Below are 21,007 nucleotides of genomic sequence, written 5' to 3'. Positions count from 1 at the left end.
AACAGACTAATTTGCATACAGCCAGGTTCTGAAACTGGGATGGTGCAGTGAGCTAAAAAACGGTGTTGGATCTAGCCCTGATCTCTTGACTGGGTGAGAGTTTTCTGCTTCATTCAGAGACTCTGTCCCTCACCACCCCTTGTTGTAAATATTTTTGTCCACCCTAAGCGTGGAAGGGTATACTCAGACATGAGTCCCTTGCTCATTGCACCATCAGGATTCAAGCAAACCGGGCCGAAGACGGCTGTAATGCCAGAAACCGGTCCCCGGGAGCTTGTTTCCTTCCCAGTGTAAGAATTGGCTTTTGTAGTTTGGTTTGCCCTGTTCCCATCATGCACTGGGACAGGAACAGACTAATTTGCATACAACCAGGTTCTGAAACTGGGATGGTACAGTGAGCTAAAAAACGGTGTTGGATCTAGCCCTGATCTCTTGACTGGGTGAGAGTTTTCTGCTTCATTCAGAGACTCTGTCCCTCACCACCCCTTGTTGTAAATATTTTTGTCCACCCTAAGCGTGGAAGGGTATACTCAGACATGAGTCCCTTGCTCATTGCACCATCAGGATTCAAGTAAACCGGGCCGAAGACGGCTGTAATGCCAGAAACCGGTCCCCGGGAGCTTGTTTCCTTCCCAGTGTAAGAATTGGCTTTTGTAGTTTGGTTTGCCCTGTTCCCATCATGCACTGGGACAGGAACAGACTAATTTGCATACAGCCAGGTTCTGAAACTGGGATGGTGCAGTGAGCTAAAAAACGGTGTTGGATCTAGCCCTGATCTCTTGACTGGGTGAGAGTTTTCTGCTTCATTCAGAGACTCTGTCCCTCACCACCCCTTGTTGTAAATATTTTTGTCCACCCTAAGCGTGGAAGGGTATACTCAGACATGAGTCCCTTGCTCATTGCACCATCAGGATTCAAGCAAACTGGGCCGAAGACGGCTGTAATGCCAGAAACCGGTCCCCGGGAGCTTGTTTCCTTCCCAGTGTAAGAATTGGCTTTTGTAGTTTGGTTTGCCCTGTTCCCATCATGCACTGGGACAGGAACAGACTAATTTGCATACAGCCAGGTTCTGAAACTGGGATGGTGCAGTGAGCTAAAAAACGGTGTTGGATCTAGCCCTGATCTCTTGACTGGGTGAGAGTTTTCTGCTTCATTCAGAGACTCTGTCCCTCACCACCCCTTGTTGTAAATATTTTTGTCCACCCTAAGCGTGGAAGGGTATACTCAGACATGAGTCCCTTGCTCATTGCACCATCAGGATTCAAGCAAACCGGGCCGAAGACGGCTGTAATGCCAGAAACCGGGCCCCGGGAGCTTGTTTCCTTCCCAGTGTAAGCATTGGCTTTTGTAGTTTGGTTTGCCCTGTTCCCATCATGCACTGGGACAGGAACAGACTAATTTGCATACAGCCAGGTTCTGAAACTGGGATGGTGCAGTGAGCTAAAAAACGGTGTTGGATCTAGCCCTGATCTCTTGACTGGGTGAGAGTTTTCTGCTTCATTCAGAGACTCTGTCCCTCACCACCCCTTGTTGTAAATATTTTTGTCCACCCTAAGCGTGGAAGGGTATACTCAGACATGAGTCCCTTGCTCATTGTACCATCAGGATTCAAGCAAACCGGGCCGAAGACGGCTGTAATGCCAGAAACCGGGCCCCGGGAGCTTGTTTCCTTCCCAGTGTAAGCATTGGCTTTTGTAGTTTGGTTTGCCCTGTTCCCATCATGCACTGGGACAGGAACAGACTAATTTGCATACAGCCAGGTTCTGAAACTGGGATGGTGCAGTGAGCTAAAAAACGGTGTTGGATCTAGCCCTGATCTCTTGACTGGGTGAGAGTTTTCTGCTTCATTCAGAGACTCTGTCCCTCACCACCCCTTGTTGTAAATATTTTTGTCCACCCTAAGCGTGGAAGGGTATACTCAGACATGAGTCCCTTGCTCATTGCACCATCAGGATTCAAGCAAACCGGGCCGAAGACGGCTGTAATGCCAGAAACCGGTCCCCGGGAGCTTGTTTCCTTCCCAGTGTAAGAATTGGCTTTTGTAGTTTGGTTTGCCCTGTTCCCATCATGCACTGGGACAGGAACAGACTAATTTGCATACAGCCAGGTTCTGAAACTGGGATGGTGCAGTGAGCTAAAAAACGGTGTTGGATCTAGCCCTGATCTCTTGACTGGGTGAGAGTTTTCTGCTTCATTCAGAGACTCTGTCCCTCACCACCCCTTGTTGTAAATATTTTTGTCCACCCTAAGCGTGGAAGGGTATACTCAGACATGAGTCCCTTGCTCATTGCACCATCAGGATTCAAGCAAACCGGGCCGAAGACGGCTGTAATGCCAGAAACCGGGCCCCGGGAGCTTGTTTCCTTCCCAGTGTAAGCATTGGCTTTTGTAGTTTGGTTTGCCCTGTTCCCATCATGCACTGGGACAGGAACAGACTAATTTGCATACAGCCAGGTTCTGAAACTGGGATGGTGCAGTGAGCTAAAAAACGGTGTTGGATCTAGCCCTGATCTCTTGACTGGGTGAGAGTTTTCTGCTTCATTCAGAGACTCTGTCCCTCACCACCCCTTGTTGTAAATATTTTTGTCCACCCTAAGCGTGGAAGGGTATACTCAGACATGAGTCCCTTGCTCATTGCACCATCAGGATTCAAGCAAACCGGGCCGAAGACGGCTGTAATGCCAGAAACCGGTCCCCGGGAGCTTGTTTCCTTCCCAGTGTAAGAATTGGCTTTTGTAGTTTGGTTTGCCCTGTTCCCATCATGCACTGGGACAGGAACAGACTAATTTGCATACAACCAGGTTCTGAAACTGGGATGGTGCAGTGAGCTAAAAAACGGTGTTGGATCTAGCCCTGATCTCTTGACTGGGTGAGAGTTTTCTGCTTCATTCAGAGACTCTGTCCCTCACCACCCCTTGTTGTAAATATTTTTGTCCACCCTAAGCGTGGAAGGGTATACTCAGACATGAGTCCCTTGCTCATTGCACCATCAGGATTCAAGCAAACCGGGCCGAAGACGGCTGTAATGCCAGAAACCGGTCCCCGGGAGCTTGTTTCCTTCCCAGTGTAAGAATTGGCTTTTGTAGTTTGGTTTGCCCTGTTCCCATCATGCACTGGGACAGGAACAGACTAATTTGCATACAGCCAGGTTCTGAAACTGGGATGGTGCAGTGAGCTAAAAAACGGTGTTGGATCTAGCCCTGATCTCTTGACTGGGTGAGAGTTTTCTGCTTCATTCAGAGACTCTGTCCCTCACCACCCCTTGTTGTAAATATTTTTGTCCACCCTAAGCGTGGAAGGGTATACTCAGACATGAGTCCCTTGCTCATTGCACCATCAGGATTCAAGCAAACCGGGCCGAAGACGGCTGTAATGCCAGAAACTGGTCCCCGGGAGCTTGTTTCCTTCCCAGTGTAAGAATTGGCTTTTGTAGTTTGGTTTGCCCTGTTCCCATAATGCACTGGGACAGGAACAGACTAATTTGCATACAGCCAGGTTCTGAAACTGGGATGGTGCAGTGAGCTAAAAAACGGTGTTGGATCTAGCCCTGATCTCTTGACTGGGTGAGAGTTTTCTGCTTCATTCAGAGACTCTGTCCCTCACCACCCCTTGTTGTAAATATTTGCGAGTGAGTCACAACTCATTTTATCTTGGAGAAGCAAGTTTACACTTTCTCTCACTACTCTTTGTGCATCTTTTCACATATCACTTTTTATCTTTTTATTTTTCTTCACCTCTGAAGCATTAGTCTGACACTAATTTCTTTTCTCTCGGTCATGAAAGTCACCAATGATGAAAATCGTGAGCAAACTGGTGAGTACCTACCAGCAGCTCCCTTGGTTATGCTTACGTGAGGTACTTTCTGGCCACTCACATATTTTTCTCTTCTTGGTTACACTAACAAGAGGGTTTTCAAGGGTGCTAGACTGACAAACATTGAAAATTGGACACTTGGGTCCAGTGCTATTGGCATTTCTTAGAAGCCAGCGTTTGGGCAGAGACAATATTATACTGTCCCTAAGATCCTTGAAAAAGTTTTTGTGTCCTAGTACAATCAGGTCTTTTATATATTGATGTTCATGAGTGGAATGTGACCTGATTGGTAATTCCCTCTTATGCTCCTTATTGTGGATGACTGTAGTATTCTCATGTTATACTGTGTGTTCCCTTTCACCTTGTCCCTCACTGCTCAGCCAGTGTGAGTGTTCCGTGTAGAATGTTGGCGTGATTTTCATGAGTGGAATGTTTGGGTGCCTGAAGTGCGAGTGTTGTCAGTTGAAAGCTGGGCTGAGCAGCTAGCAGGCTGCTGCTGGTGGGGCTTGTACTTCTACTTATGGACTTAATAAATCACATCAAACTCAACTCGGCTAAGTCTTCTATGTCTCCTGAACACATGGGGCCAGCCCAATACATTTTGGCAACGATCTTGATGGAATTTATCCTTGCTCAACGTGCCTACCAAGAGGAGATAAGCTAAAACTGATGTGTCTAAGAAGTATGGCATTTGAAACAAGTAACAAGAAACTCAAGATAAAGAATCTGTTCAAGCACGCCTCGCAGCCCCACCAGTGTCAACTACACCGGACAGCCCCAACGCAGGCGTGCTGTGCCCTGATCTATGAGCTTTCAATAACTAGAAGTACGTTATCCAGGCTGCCTACATCTTTCTGGAGAACTTACTCCACTAGTAGCGCCAACAGTGCATCAAGAAGTTAAGTATATAGTGGCCGCCTACTAACGTGTCTTCAGTGCACAATTTAGTGCTTTTGTTAAATGATATACTGTTTAAGTACAAGTTTCACATGTATGACTTTCAACAAACCACGTCTCGTCAATGTGTGGAATTTGGATGAGGTTTCCTGCTCTTCATGCCTCTGTGTCAGCGCAGGATTTGGGAAGGTCAAGTTTTGCCAGTTTACTTTGTTGTGCCTGTTTTTTTTTGATTGATGGCATTTCTAACGTGAGACTGCTGAATGTGTCCTAAGAGAGGGCCGTCATGGTGAGAAATTTACAGTTTAAAAATGGTTTTAACTTGTATCTTCACTTCTCTACTTTGAGGCCAGTAGAAAAAAAAACAGTTGCGCTGCATTTTCAAAATTGAAATACAGCTTGCGCACCTTCCGTTGTCCACGGTGTTGCCCGGAGCACCTGTAGAACTTTCCTTGACGTTTTCGTTGCCAGGCAGTCCCCAATGGTGCCTTTGGATGCTTTGCAGCAGGAACGTCCCGGGAGCCATTCGGCCTGCGTCTCCTTTGCGTTACGCCATCTTGGAGTTGGAGTATTCAGACATTCAGGTTGCCTGTTATGGCACGTGATGGGCCCTTCTTCCTCCTTTCTGCCAACCACGTTGTGTGCGCTGAATAACGTTTTACATTTGTCGAAAGCCAGCACCAGTGTCGCTATGTGAGTGTAGCATTCCCTTTTGAAAAATGCACGTCTGGTAACACCAATACATACTATAGGTGAATAATGCTCAGTTAAATCAGAGATTGCAGTTTTAAAAATGTCAATGTCACCTGCTCTCTCTGGTTTCTGCATCTGATTACAGATTCTTAAACCTTCTGGACCAAGACTATGTAGAAGCATTCTCAATTTACGTTCAGGAGACAAAGTTCCAACATTGTCCTCCAAAGTAGCTATATAATTGAGAAAATATTCCTTCCACTCAGACCACTTAAGAATTGGTTCCCCAGGTGAAGTAAAAAATTCCTTAGGTGTACTAATATGTATATTGATGCATGAAGAAGATGAAGCAGTGTTAGAAGAATCACTTGTGGAAGAAGAATTGGTATTGCTCATGCTTGTTTCAAGAAGGTACAAACAAAACCAAAATAAAAACTAAAATGTTGAGCAAACTTACAATGCTGGTCGAAATTGTTGAAAACGCTGAATACATACGTTGAAACTGAAGAAGAAACAAGGTACTGATGTGCTCCAAAAGAAATACGAACTCGTAATTCAGTCCGAAGAAATTCAAGATGGCGGCACGTTTAAAGCGGAAGGTTGCGCAACGTGACCTCTGAATTGCCAATCAAAGCGCATCTCGTACGTAACATGTCACAAAGCAACGACGAAGCGTGGAGGTGCGAGCGCTTGTTCCATGCACACACGCTTTGCTAGGCAGTGAATTGAAGAAGTGCGCAACAACGGAAAGGCAATTTAAAAGGTAAACATGCAGACAGGGTTTACTTTTCGGAATGAAAATATCAAATATGAATGAAGTATAGTTCGAACATGAACCAGCCAATGTACTCACGTTTTGTCAATAAATTTCCTCAGAAATACAATGTTACCTGAAATTGTAGTTTAACCTCAACCAACATTTTACAACGAAGAGCAAAAAAATATATATATTCCCAGAAAATAGTTAAATCTTTGTAGTAAGTTGTAGAAGTAGATTTGAAGAAGAAATCGATGAATCCTCGAAGAAATTGATGAATCCTACTCAAAATCAGAGTACAAATAACGAAGAAGAAGAAAAAATAAATTCCCAAAAATGGTTATTGGTTCTTTAGAAGTATCCCGATCGTCACCAATTTAATGTAGCATTCCCTTACAAGTAAGACAACCAGAAGAAGAATTAAGTTGCAGCTTTAATCCATGAAGAAGAGCACATCCAAGTACTTCAGTGACAGATGGAAGAATGATCAGTGGTACATCATAGAATTCTAACAGTGCTCTGTAGAACACAGAACACCAGCATTCAAAAGGATACACAAGAAATGCAAGCATGCAAGAACGAGACATTTAAAGGAAACACAGGATACTACATGTTACCAGACGTGCATTTTTCAAAAGGAAACAATTGGAGAATGAGTAAGTAGAGGAATATGTTTCCCAATTGAAATTGCTTGCCATGCATTGCAAATTTGGAGTATTACACGACGAACTCATTCGTGATCAAGTTGTTGTGTGTTCCAGGAATAAGAGTATTCAAGATAGACTGTGGATTGAGGGAGAGTCTATTTTGAAGGATGTGATAACTTTACTGAAAAAAGCTGAATTATCTGCTAGAAGCTCCAAAGCTTTAGCAGATCAGTCCAGAACTACTACGGTTAACAAAATTTCGGTAAAAACTAATAAGGAGTTGTCGGACAAGAAGGGTGATAAGAAGTTTCAATCCAATAGGAATTCTCAGAGAAAGTCTTCTAATTCAAAATCTTTCACCGGGAAAACGTATAATAACAATGATTCTTTTTCCTTTGCTTGTTATCGTTGTGGAGATAAGAACCACAATGCAGGTTTTGAGAAATGTCCTGCTAGGTCTGTTAAATGTTCTAATTGTGGGGTTATGGGGCATTATGCTAAAGTCTGCAATAGAAATTCTTCACAGCCATCTAAAATTTTCCATGTTAATGATTCTGATTCTTCTGATTATGATTCTGACATCGATTCTCCTTCATCTTCTACATCTGAAAAGTTTCAATGTAATATGGTGATATGTATTGACAAGAGTGTTAAAAGCTACTGTTAAATGCAGTGCATTGTCATAGATAGTGAAATTCTTTTTCTCTTGAACTAGTTTTTTTTGTTTTAGTTACTTGTGTGGGTGAAGATACAAAAGTGAGTCAAAGATGTGTGAGCCTCAGTTTTTATAGAGTTTGCAATGTTCCATAAATTGTTCAAGCTGTTAAAATAATATAAAATTTTCGTGGAAGAGTGAATGACGAAATTGTTATGGGCTTATTGAATGATACATTCATCTGTACTGTGGGGATATTAAAATAATTGTTTTGTGTTTTTATGGTACATAATTTAGGAATTTGTTATTTATATGTATTTATACTAATTTTACTATTTTTTTACTGTTTTTTTTGTTTTAGAAAAATGGGCATAGTTGGTATTTGTTATTTTAGAAAAAGGGAGGTTATGTAGTATCCTGTGTTTCCTTTAAATGTCTCTTATTGACTTTGCATTATTTTTCATTATTAATTCTTAACAAAATTTGATTTTCAAGTAACTCATAAGTAAAATGTCTGACACTAATCCTAGTGTTAATCCTGCTTCTACAAGTACTTCTTCTATCAATGCTAGTTCTGCTTCATGTATTAATATCAACATCAAAATCAGAGTACAAATAACGAAGAAGAAGAAAAAAAAATTCCCAAAAATGGTTATTGGTTCTTTAGAAGTATCCCGATCGTCGCCAATTTAATGTAGCATTCCCTTACAAGTAAGACAACCAGAAGAAGAATTAAGTTGCAGCTTTAATCCATGAAGAAGAGCACATCCAAGTACTTCAGTGACAGATGGAAGAATGATCAGTGGTACATCATAAAATTCTAACAGTGCTCTGTAGAACACAGAACACCAGCATTCAAAAGGATACACAAGAAATGCAAGCATGCAAGAACGAGACATTTAAAGGAAACACAGGATACTACAGTGAGGATTGTTAGAAGAGCAATCGTCCACTGGAGTGAAATTTACTTCCAGGCAGTTTCTTCCTTTGAACTGTGTTTCGGGTTTGGTTTGTCATGAACACTTCGGGGAGTCATGTGGTGAGTTTAAATTCTTTAATAAACCAGAGAGCCCTTCCATCTTCAATGGGCGTCGTCTTTTCTCTAAGATTCGTCCTGTTTGTCTCTGCTGCAGGGTACTATCTTCTTGCAAGTCTCCAGGAGCAGTTTTTTTCTGTACTAAGTACTATATGCGTATTTGCAACGTCTGTCCATCATCATCGTCACAGATACAGGCACACCAATGACATTTAGTGTTTTGTTTTTAAAGCTTACAGTGAAAATGTGTAGGTTTTGTCTCTAGTTTCAGTTATTCAAACTTTAAAAAAAACGAGTTATGTATCTCGTTTGACATGTCTTATGCTCTTTGGTAAACCAAAACAAGTCATGTATTTTGAATGAAATGTCATAGTAAGTTGCTTGCATTTTTCAGATGTAGTATTCCTGCAGAATAGATCTTTGTGTCTCTTCTTCACGCTTGTGTTACTGATTTTATAAGCCTTTGTACCTTGACTTTAGGGGTTGGCCTAAGGGGTGTATTCCCTTGTTACGTTTGGTATGGGTGTTAGCCCCATTTCCACGTAATTTTTCTCTTCACATATTTGCTTTTAACCTTCTTGCTGTTTACTCGACACTTCTTTGCTTTATGGGTGTGTTTTGGGATATCTATCCCCCCACCTCGTTTTGTGTGTCATGTTGAGTGTAAGTCGCCCAGCGCCTCACCTTGCTGTGTCCAGTGTGTAAGCCGCCGTACATCTCACGTTGTCAGGTTGTGTGTAAGCCGCCCTGCGCCTCACATTGTCATGTTGTTTGAAAGCTGCCCTGCGCCTCACGTCATGTTGTGTGTAAGCTGCCCCGCGCCTTACGTTGTCAGGTTGTGTGTAAGTTGCCCTGCGCCTCACGTTCAAATGTTGTGTGTAGGTTGCCCTGCGCCTCACCCTGTACTTTTATGTTGTTATGTTCTGTGTGTAAGTCACCCTGTGCTTCATGTCAATGTAATGTGTGCTTCTGCCACACTGTGCTGCACCTGTGTTGTTTTCTCATGCTGCACATGTTCTTGGGTGCTAGTCCCATGCAACATTAGTCTTTACACTGTTTAGCTTTTGGATTTGTCTCGTCTTAGCATGGTCCCTTACATGATGGGTGACGTTTTGGTCACAGTCTCCTTAGTTGAGGAGTACTTCTTTGGGTGTCGTCCATCCCTTGTGTGGAGTTTTGGGGTACGTTTTTCCCTTTACTCTTTTCATTTACTTTTTCTTTGTTCACTATTAAAGGAGGAGGAGGGTGTTAGTATGTATTTCTATTCTTTCATCCTTCTTTCCTCCTTTGTTTGTCTGTTTTCCCTCTTGTGATGTGGTTTTACCATTCATCCCAGGGTTTATGGACGGCTTTCATCATTTGTACATTGCTAGGTATATGTGTCTCAATTTTAATGCTCTATTTATTTTTCAATTTAAAAGGGTGAGGATATGTAGTATTCTCATGTTATACTTTATGTTCCCTTTCACCTTGTCCCCAGCTGCTCAGCCAGTGTGAGTGTTCCCTGTAGAATGTTGGCTTGATTGACATGAGTGGAATGTTTGGGGGCCTGAGATATGAGTGTTGTCAGTTGGAAGATGGGCTGAGCAGCTTGCGGGTTGCTCCTGGTGGGGCTTGCTGTAACATCTACTTATGGACTTAATAAATCACATCAAACTCAACTCTGCTACATCTTCTATGTCTCCTGAACATTTGGGGCCTGCCCACTACAATGACCTACCTTGAGGCCACTTTGGGGCACTTCGGTATAGGCGAAAGATTCCAAAAGAGGATCTCTAGCGCCTTCGACCACCCAACCACAGTAATTCGGGTAAATGACATTCCTCCACCCCACTCACAAATCATTATGGGCACCAGACAAGGGTGCCCTCTGTCACCCTTACTCTTTACTCTATACATGGAGCCTATGGTTCATAGAGTCAGATCCCGCCCGGCAATACAGGGAATCACATTCGGTGGCAATTAACATACCATAAGTCTATACCCAGGCGATGTTCTGGTGACTCTGGAGAACCCGACCTCCTCCCTACCGGCCATCCTTGATGTGCTTGCCGCATTTTGCCAAGTAGTCGGTTTTAAAATGAATATTCATCAGCCGCAAGCCCTTAATCTAACATTGCAACAAAAATCGCTAACTACACTTCGCCAGACCTTTCCTTTCCAGTGGGCCACTACACATATTCAGTACGAAGGTCTACAGATTACCCCTATGATACGCGAGACAGTGACCCTCAATAACTATGCTCTGACGTGTCAGATATGCTCCGATCTCGCCCGCTGACAACACCATTCACTCGCCAGGCTTGGGAGGATAGCCGCAGTGAAAATGGCAGTCCTTCCTCAGATCTTGTACCCATTCCAGGTCCTGCCACTAGAACCACCACCGGGTTCACCTCACTCCCTCCAGGATGACTTGAACCACTTTGTATGGGCGGGCAAATTCCCCAGCAGAGACCTGGCGTATAGGTTCCTCTTGGAGGGTGGTCTGGGGTCCCGGATCTTGTCCGGTACTATCTGGCAGCCCAACTAAGACCCTTTATCGAGTGGTCACGTGTAGAGTCTGAAAACCACTGGCTTTTTATGGAAAGGGTGCTTTTCTTCCCAAAAGCGCACGGCTCCCCAACTTGTATCTCTCCTCCATCACCAAACCTGCGCTAACAATATGGGACAGGGTGGCAACTGAGATGACCCTCACCTTCTTACCTTCCCCCCCTGACACCCATAGTAGGGAATCCCGACTTCACTACGGCCCTTATTGACCCCAGGTTTCACACTTGGAACCAACGTTGGTCCCACTGGGATGCAGATCTTTGGGACACATTTTTGATGAGGAGGGCCCCATTCCGTTCGACTCCCTCCACCAAGAACACAGCCTTCCCGAAAGCAAACGTTGGCACCACACCCAGATGCGCCACGGGGTAATGGATCTGGCAAACCGCCCAGGGTCACAACGACACCTTACTCATATGAACGCTGGTTACTTTCTAGCACGACAGATACACAACTCTTTACCCACCTGTATAAACTACTGGCCTATGAAAGCCCAATCATGAAATGCCCCGCCAAAAACAATGGAAATTCAAGATAGGTCAGGAATAATCTCCAAAAGAATGGGAAGATATTCACTACTAAGCGCTGGGATGCTTCCGAGTAGCCATGCGCTATATAAGAGCCTTCCAATTCCAATTCCAACTACTGTGCCGTAACAGCCAGGAATAGAAATAGCTACCAAAATGATAACCTATTGGCATCTTACCCCGTTTAGACTACACAACATCCCAGTCACCTGACTGTTGGTGCCAATGCGGAGCTTCAGGCATGCTACTTCACATACAATGGGAATGCCCGAAGCAAGCCCCATACTAAGCACAGATTATTTATGACACAGACAAACACCTAGAACCAGATATTCCTAGATTCCCAGCATATATTCACCTGGGGCTCCCTAATGCGCTTACCTTTCCATTAAAATCCTGCAGGGGTAGATAGTTTGGATTGGCACTGTTAGTGGCTCTCCAGAATAAACTATTGCACTGGGGCACCAGACACATTCCCACACATCAAGGCTGGCTCTACAGACTGTGGTATATAATGGGGATGGAGCGAATCACCCTCACAATGGAGAAGTGTGGCTCACTGGTTAGAGGAGGCAGACCTGGAAGCAGAGGCCAGCCCGGGACCAGGGTTCAATTCCCGGCTCGGCGGGGTCTTGAGTCCAAAATGTCCACGGACTCGACAATTCTCAATCTGGTGCCTACTCGAACCACGGGTTCACACTCTGCGACTCTGGGCAATAGCTTGCTTAATCTCCACAACGGCCCCTCGCAGCGGGATGCCTGGCTTTCACCTTGCGGATGCCCTGCTGGGTATCTCACAGGGGAATACCAGGACGGGTTCCCTAAGCAAGCGCCGGGACGCCCCGTTGGGGCAGCTGTGCGCTATACAAGATACAAGATACACTGCATACACAATAATGAATCAGGGCTCAACATTCCCCAAGCTCTGGAGGCCCTTCCTATCCCTACTGACAGCAGAATTTCCCGAGCTTGCATGCCCCAAGTACTTACGCTTACTTCGCTTATCGGAAGCCAACTTTGCACCAAACCACGGCCATTGAATTGGGTTGGCGGGGGGAGTTACTTGCTCTTTCTTATTGCTTTCTTTAAACAGGTAACCGGGTCCGGGGTGGGTGGGACGGGGGAGTTTTGGGGTTAATATACAATTGTATTCACTGCAGTTGGTGGCCCTTGCCAACAGCCATCTTTATCTGTACTGGAAGGTATTGAAGAAAGCGGTATTACCCCAAAACAAAAGTGTTTAGAAGGTACGGTGAGTACAATGAGCGAAATAAGGAGCTCAGACTTGTGAGATCTAGGTACCCCCTTAGTGCACCCAGCTGTTCCTATACAAAATATGTTTTTGGGCCTAACAGTGTAAGAGTCAAACCTGGGGCCAAGAGGAGCCATTAGGGAGGGGCCCAGCAGTGCAGATACAAACCCCAATTTCAGAGGGTGTTTCGTTTGGGAGCCAGCAGCACTAAAGTGTGGGATGTGGCGCAGGAGATGCTCTTCCAACTAACTCAGAAAATTAAAGCACGCTTATCAACCTCTGAGGCAAATCAAAAAGAGATTCAGCTAACCTGTTCTAGCTTGGAGGGGAATATAGAAGGTGTAACCCAGCTAACACAGGAGCTGGAATGCGGAATGCAAGTTTACAGATACAAGTCCAAGAGAATACTCAAGAAATGGTACATCTGAAGCAGAGAGAAAAAGCACTGATGGAAACACTTGAAAGTTGGAAAATAACGCAAGAAGGAATAATTCACACAGGAGGCCACATTGGCAAATCTGGACAAAGAAATCCAACAAATACATAGAGACTCTTTTAAGCTGCATTGAGGGCATAAAAAACCATGAAAGATTCTGGTGAACTTTTTTATCTTATTCCTTGAAAGAAAAATTTCTGGGGTTAGCCTTGAAGGAAAAAGCACAGCAAGCGCAGGGGGACACCTTCAAGATCAGGTCAGACATTTCCAAGGAAGCAGCAGGCAGAGAGTGGGAATAGGAAAATAGAATGGAGGATCAGAAGGAGTTGGGAGCTACCACACAACTGAGGTTTCTCGTAATTTTAAAAGTTATGTGGCACAATTTGTTAGATCCAGAAGAAGTGGCCAAATTCATATTGGAGGCAAAGCGGGGAAATTTAGACAAATGATAGACTGACGTGAAAAGATGTTATAGGCACTCCTAATAGATGAGCTCAAAAGGCAGTAGTAATGCCTAATTATATAATTGGGAGGGTTTACATGGGAGGGTGCACATGTGGTGCGGAGCATAGGGGAAAAAAACGGTTTTATGTCCTCAAGTCAAAAAGGAAAACATATAAGGAAAGCACCAAGCAGGGATGTTAAGGATGCTTTAAATGATGAGCTCAGAAGGAGACGGAGTAGGAAATATGAATAAAGAGTCTTTAGCAATTCTATGTTGGAATGTAAACGAGTTACCGGTAAAAAAAGAGGCAGCAAGTAATCCTACAATAATTAAAAGACCATAACACCCAAACAATCATGCTTCAGGAAACTCATCTTTTGAGACAAGAATGCAAGTATCTCTTCCTAAAACAAAGATGGGCTGAGAGTTTGGTTACCACAGATCAAATGCACAGTACTAAAGGCATAGTCATATTATTAAGAGCAAAATTGGGGGTAGAGCTAGTTAGGCACAGAGCCGATGAGGGAGGACGTTTGATATTTACTGAAATAAAAGTGCACCATAGTCCCTATACACTAGCAAGCTATTATAGCCCAAATAGTGACAATGTTACTCCGTTGACTCAACTTTTCTCTAATCCGGTAGACTTTGATGCTCCCAATATTTTAGGTGGGGATTTTAATATTTTATGGGTTAATAATCTTGATAGTTCCTCAGTACGGATCCAGATTACTTTCCCAAAGATGAGGGCATATCTGATGGATATGATGGAAAACTTTAACATCTGTGATGTTCTTCATAGCGAAAAGGGGAACAGTAGGGATTATACCTTCCACAGTAAGAAGAATGGACACTGCTCTAGATTAGGCTACTTTTTTATAGACATGAAAGAAGTGGAGAAAGTAGTGGGGATAGACCACCTTCCAATACATTTGTCAGACCACGCAGCAATGCTTTTAAAAATGTAGATAAGAGACTCCTGTAGCATTAAAAGGGAGATGGCTAACAGACGGATATTGCTGCAGGCAGAAATAATGGCAAAGTTGCGACACAGCACAGAGGAGTTTTTCTCCTGAAATCTAACATCAGCTCCCGTGCAGGTGGTATGGGATTGGCATGGCTTAGGAGAATTGTTATCAGTGACTTGGGCTAGGGAAGAAAATGTGCAGCTTACTAAGTTAGAAGTGAAATCGCAGGATATGCTAAAAGCTGATCTGCATCATGGAGAGGAAAGGAAGGGGCTCTCAGGAAAATTATGCCGTAATAAGAGGTTAGCAGAGCAAGAGATATTGTGTACGGGGAGAGTTGTGGAAAGTTATTAACCTGAAAGTCAAGTTTGGAAAGAAATCTAAATGTTATTAGGAAGATCATTGTTGGGGGACAGGTCTGATAGTTGAAGAGAGTAATAACATTAGAGCTGCGTTTGCTAAATCTTTTCAGGGGTTATATACAGAAGATTTAGTGGTAAATGAGGAAGAGCCAGAATGCTGGTTTCAAGAAAAACACCACCCCAAACTGACTAGTGATCAGTCACAATATTTGGGTCAAGAAATTAATAGTAGTGAAATTTTGGATATAGTGAAAAAACAAAAAAGAGGAAAGGCTGCAGGGCCAGACTGGATTCCCAGTGACCTATATTCTGCAATGGTGGAGGGGATTATCCCCATTTGGGTCAAGTTATTTCATTCTATACTGATAGAAGACATGCCAATTCCAGAGTCATGGAATGAAGCGGTAATTTCCCTTATCCCGAAGCCTAGTAAGAACCCTTTGCAGTGTCAATATTACCATCTGATCTTGTTACTTAATAGTGACTATAACATTTTTACCAGTATCCTTGCAGCTCATTTGAATAAAGTGATTGGGCAATTGATACATCACGACCAAAAGGGCTGTCTACCTGGGAGAAATATGAAAGAACTTAATCCTCCCCTGATAGGATCAATAGACCAAGCCGTAATACAAGGGGCATTTGATTGTGTTTATTGGAGGTGTCTTTAGAAAATTTGGGACTAGGTAACAATTTGATAGACTCAGTGTTTAAGATTTATAGCACTCCAACTGCTAGCATCCTGGTGATTGATAGTTTCTCATCCCCAGTAAGAATAGAAAAGGGGACAAGACGAGGCTGCCCTCTCTCTCCAATACTGTTTGGTCTTTATATTGAACCTTTTGCTCTAAATCAAAGAATGAATAATGGGATCAGGTCTTTTGAAGTGAGTGAATACTAAGGAAGATCTCCCTATATGCAGATTCTTTCATGGTTTATACATCAGCTGTAACCTCTGCTTTGCCACACTTTTAGATGGGTTTTATGGTTGTTTGCAGGGGCTGAAGTTTAAGGTTAATAAGAATACATTTTACATTTTAACTTGTGGTTCAAAGAACACTTGCTCAAAAACGTTTTTTATTGGAGAAACACCCGTAATGAAAACTATGAACTTCAACTAACTGGGTATCTTATTTAATGCCAATTTCAGCTGGGATCGATTAAATAATTAGAGGTCCCAATCGGTGGTGGTGGTGGGTGAAACACTATTCAGGTTCGCAAAGAACTTGGGACAAAAAAGCCTCCAAAAGAATTGAAAATGCTATATAAAAGCAAATGCCTCTCTGTGGGAACACATTGAGCTGGTGTGTGGGGGCACACCTGTAAAGTCCCTTCAGGTAGTACAGAATAGGTTTTTAAATAGACTTTTAGGACTTCCCAGATCCACATGGAGTTTTATTTGCCACTATGAATTGGGGTTAGGCTTTTTAGAAGACATGGTGGGTTTGGCGCCCATTCTGTTACAAGTTAAAATCTGGTCCTTACCGGAGCAAAATTCCTGACACAGAATTGTGGAGGATCATCTGAAACAAAGTAACATGCTAGCCATTCCTTGGAATAAAGTACTCTTCGAGACCTAGGATTGAGTATTTGCTTCGAGACTACAGATAAGATTAGCTCACATACCAAGGTCCTGGTTAAGGAAATGTACTTTTCCCATAAAGAAAAGAAGAGATTTATAAAAAACTTCTGATATGGTCACAGTGCATGTGTATATTCCACTCTCAACTTGTAATAGCATGGAGCCCTACTTAACGTGCATAAAGGCACCAGAGCACAGGTTTGATTTAACATGGCTTAGAGCCAATATGATTAATTTTTTAGGGGCTTCTCTTGTTACTGGGTCCTGGTTTGCTCTATTTTTGCCATGTTGTCCGTGTGATGGAGTTTCTAGCCAGTCAACCTAGCACTTCACGCTATTTTGGACTTTGTACTCTGCTTTTAGAACTCGGTTTTTACACCCCATTTTGATTGGAAAATGTTTTAACACATACCAAGAGAGTCTACTGGTTTTTTAAATCGCCTCGAGTCTCCAACAATTTGTTATGCGGTTTTGAATTTTATAATTCAGGTACTGAATTCAAGAAAAATATATGCAGCATGATTTATCTATGGTGCTTGGATGATCAGTGATGTATATGTTATTAACAGAAGTTTTATGATACTGATCTGTTGTTACTTTGATATGTGTTTTAAATATGTGCTTTAATGGTCATATGCCTGACTGAATAAAGATTTTTATGACTTTGACTTTGACAAACCTTGGGTGTAAATGTTTCACACTTTGTTTTGTTAACCCCTCTTAGAAGAGGTTTACATTGTTTTTCTATCTTTAATTTTGTACATATATGTAATTTTATGATGGTATGCATGATAGTTCCTTTGGGGGAAGCTTATGTGCAATACTCTGCCTCAGATGGTTATGGTAACAAGCCAATGATAAAGGCTAGGTTCCTCATTGTTTCATTGGGAAAAGTCATGTAATATGTCATATTCCATAGGTTTGATCAATTTATTATGAAGCTTTTATTGTTCTCTGTCACATGCTAGTGAGGACAGCCCTATCTCTTGTGATATTACAGTTGGCCAGATAAATGTGATTTCAAATGTATCCATGTAGTAGAATATAAGGTGTAGGTAGGTCTTCATATGAAGTGCTATCAATAAAATACCAGTTAATTCCAGTTGTCTCTTGTAAGTGGTGTCTATGTAATGACATTTGTTGTGTTCAATTGATATTTTATAACCAGTAAAATGTCTACGTTAAAAAAAAGAATATTCATCAAGCACATGAAAATTAACATTTGCAACTGGTCAGCTGGAATATGCACTAGAGAGAGTTCTAATTCAGAGAAAAAAGAGTGAAGCAAAAAATAATGTTGAAACAGTTCATTGTCTTTAAATTGCCACTTTTTCTTGTTTTGCAGAATCAGAAGAAGCAATATTCAGTAGCAGAAGAGCTGGAAGTTGTATGCATCTCTGGCTATGAGCTTGTTGGGTACCAGTTCTTCAAGTGCTTACCAGATGGATCTTGGAGACAAGAAGCCGTAGAGTGTCGCAGTAAGAGAACGCCAACCTACGTGTCCTTCTCACCATGCCTGTGTATTTAGTATACTGCTGATGTCCAGGGGCTGTTAGTAAATATGTGTACTTATAAACAATCATTCAGCATGTCACAACTTTATCCACAACACTTAATTTATTACACTTGTGATTATTTTGACTAATACTATTCAGCTTTAACTGCACAATTGTTCAGTTCAGAGGGCAGCCAAATGTTATTGCTTTGGAGAGATTTCCCAAGTTATGATACTTGAAATGCTGAATTAATTCCAGAAGAAAAGTCACGTTAGACCAATTGAAGTGCATATTTCTTTAAACAACTGACTATCAAGCTATTTCATCAAGAGACGTAGTTTGGTTGAGGCTTATCAAGATTGCAGAGATCACTGCAGCACCACAGGAACCACTCCAGGAAATATCAAGAAACCAAAAGAATATGCTAGCCTTTTTAAAAGAATCAAGTACTAGTCAGTCGCTTAACAAAGCAATCTGTAAAATGTTGACCTTGGTACTTTGAGAGGTAGCCAGTACCACTACGAGGGAGTCATTGTTAGTGTGTTTGATAGGGTCAAGGACAAATCAAACCCATTGCAGAAATCCAGGGACAGTTATGCTGCAAAATGTGCACCTTCTGACAAGAGTGAAAAGCATATCGAGCATCTATTACTGGAGCGAAAATAACAGGCGTTGATACTACCAGTTTATGCAGAAAAGGGAACCACAACGTTAAAATACTTTTTATAAAAATACACAGAAGTAATGAGCCATTTGTTGAAGTTAAAGAACCCTGCAAAAGGTATGTGGATGTAAATCAAAAGCCACATTCAGAACGCCAGGTTCGAGTTATATACTAATATGGCAGGGAGCATTTTTCCTATATGTGCAGTTAGGGAATTATGGAAGTTGCTCATGAATAAGAGCCTAAGATAATTTTACAGTCACAAATTTCGAATGGCTACTTCCAGTTCAAACTTGCGTAGTAACGGTTATTGCTAAGTAATAACCGCGTAGTAATAGCATGCGAAGTAATGGCATGCGAAATAACATCTCATATTCCATTGAAACTGATCGTTTATGGCAGTCCTCTCTATCTAGGTCATGGGTGCAGCATACAGAATAACACATACAACTTTTTATCACTGGAAACCCCTGTAACAGGAATCAATATTTTAGAGGGTTCTGATGAGGACTGAGAATTAAAGATAGGTCTTGTGGCAAGCAGTGTGAATATGAGCATTAAATAAATAGCAATGTCACTTTTTGAACCCTATGAAGGTGAATATGCTGAGATAAATCTTTGAAGCCGGAAAAAAATATACTTTTTGCTGAGCTGGTTCCATGCTGTGTTTAGTAGACTGCCGCGTTTCCTTATTTGCAGTTTCACCGTGTGCAGGTTGATCATTGAACATGTGCCAAGAGACCCAAGGTACCTTGTAGTTTAGGGCAAGGTCAGTGGGTAACAGACTAGAAACACCTGGGCAATCAGATTAAGTTTCAAAACACATTTGGGTAATCCTGCATCCTGCATCCTGTTGTATGTTGTTGTCATTGTAGAGTGCTTGTGTTTCTTTTAAGTGTCCCCAAAGAGGGCTGGACCCTGACATCCATGAAATTGAGCTGTCGACCAGTAATACTAACTGGAGGCAGCTTTGAATGTGCCTCCACATTATTCCTCATCTGCGTGGGACCAAGAGGTGCATTTACTGACCCCTACTCAATGCACATTTGCCAGAGAGTGGAGACCCTTGTCTGTAGGATGGCTGCTGTAGCCCCAATGGCACTTCTGATGCTGTCTGTGTGCAGAGAGCACTATCCTGTAGGGTAACGATGCAGGGCACAATCGTAGTCCTCCCTCTGATCTTAGTGGGTTGAGTAAGCCTCCCCACATGCTGACCCGCTTCTTACTTCCCCAAAGATATCCTTATATCTTAATACAATCAACGGTAATGGGTGAGTGCCTCAGCCACTGTTAGTTTTCCTAGCATCACTTTAGTCCATCCTTTGTTTGCCCACTGCATTATACCAGACATGGTGCAACCATAGGCAAATTAAATTAGTCTTGGTCCTACTCAAATAAGAAAATTCCAATCTGACCTACCAGGCCACTTCTCTTCTGAATGGCAGCATTTTGCCAAGTTAGACATGCAGTCATTTATTCCGTGCTTTACACCAGGCTTTTACATGTTTCTGAGCATTTCCAATGTTGGCAAAAATTCAACTGAGTGCTGGAAGGCGATGTTATTTGCCCAGGACAGACCAAAAATCAGGATTAAATCAATATCTAACCTGTCAAAGTTAATACCATAACCACAGAGTCACAAGCCAAGTCCGCAAGATGCAGTTCACAGTGGAGGTGGATGGCATGATGGTGAGGTTTTATCCTCCAAACCGGGAAAGTAAAGCAGGCCCCACATTTCCTGCATCACTTGGCTCATCCTCCATACCAAGAAAATAGCAAAGCTGCTGATGACAATTAGAAAATGCAGCAACAAGGGAACACAGTTGGCTGGGTAGTTGGAAAGCCTATGCTGAACACAGTTTGTTAACTAGTGTGGCACTCTGTAGCCTCGCCTTCAAACAGAAGTTTGTGTATCACTGAACCAGTACTCCTTCACCCATCCCACCAATTTCCTTCACTACAACAGATTTTCAGTGATACAAGGATTCCCATGTCATACTGTATCAGTTAGATCCATTTTCAACATGTAGATTTATCCAAGACTATCCCAGGTTTCAAGCCAGCTCTACTGAGCTATGATATATGAGAACGGTTACTTTACTATGAGCTAGTTTGGTCAACTGGTCATTGCCTCCATTATCACTTACTTGACCAAAGCATCTCTCAGCCATGAGGAATGCCACATAAGCTCAAGCACACTAACACTATCTGCTTGCTCAAAGAATCC

At 42.6% G+C, this 21,007-nt stretch overlaps 1 protein-coding gene across 1 annotated transcript in view; it reads left to right on the top strand.

Moving 5' to 3' along the window:
• LOC147726456 (complement component C6-like) overlaps positions 1 to 21,007 on the top strand; it is a 563,575-nt gene that overhangs the window by 460,577 nt on the left and 81,991 nt on the right. Inside the window, exon 14 of the mRNA XM_086960580.1 lies at positions 17,966 to 18,098. Coding sequence (XP_086816706.1) covers positions 17,966 to 18,098 — 133 coding nt within the window. The remainder of the gene's footprint in view (positions 1 to 17,965; positions 18,099 to 21,007) is intronic.

Source organism: Lissotriton vulgaris, chromosome 3_1 (genome assembly GCF_964263255.1).
Source record: "Lissotriton vulgaris chromosome 3_1, aLisVul1.2, whole genome shotgun sequence".
NCBI lineage: Eukaryota > Metazoa > Chordata > Amphibia > Caudata > Salamandridae > Lissotriton > Lissotriton vulgaris.
Note: the sequence above shows the minus strand (reverse complement) of the source record. Positions and strands in the feature narration are given on the sequence as shown.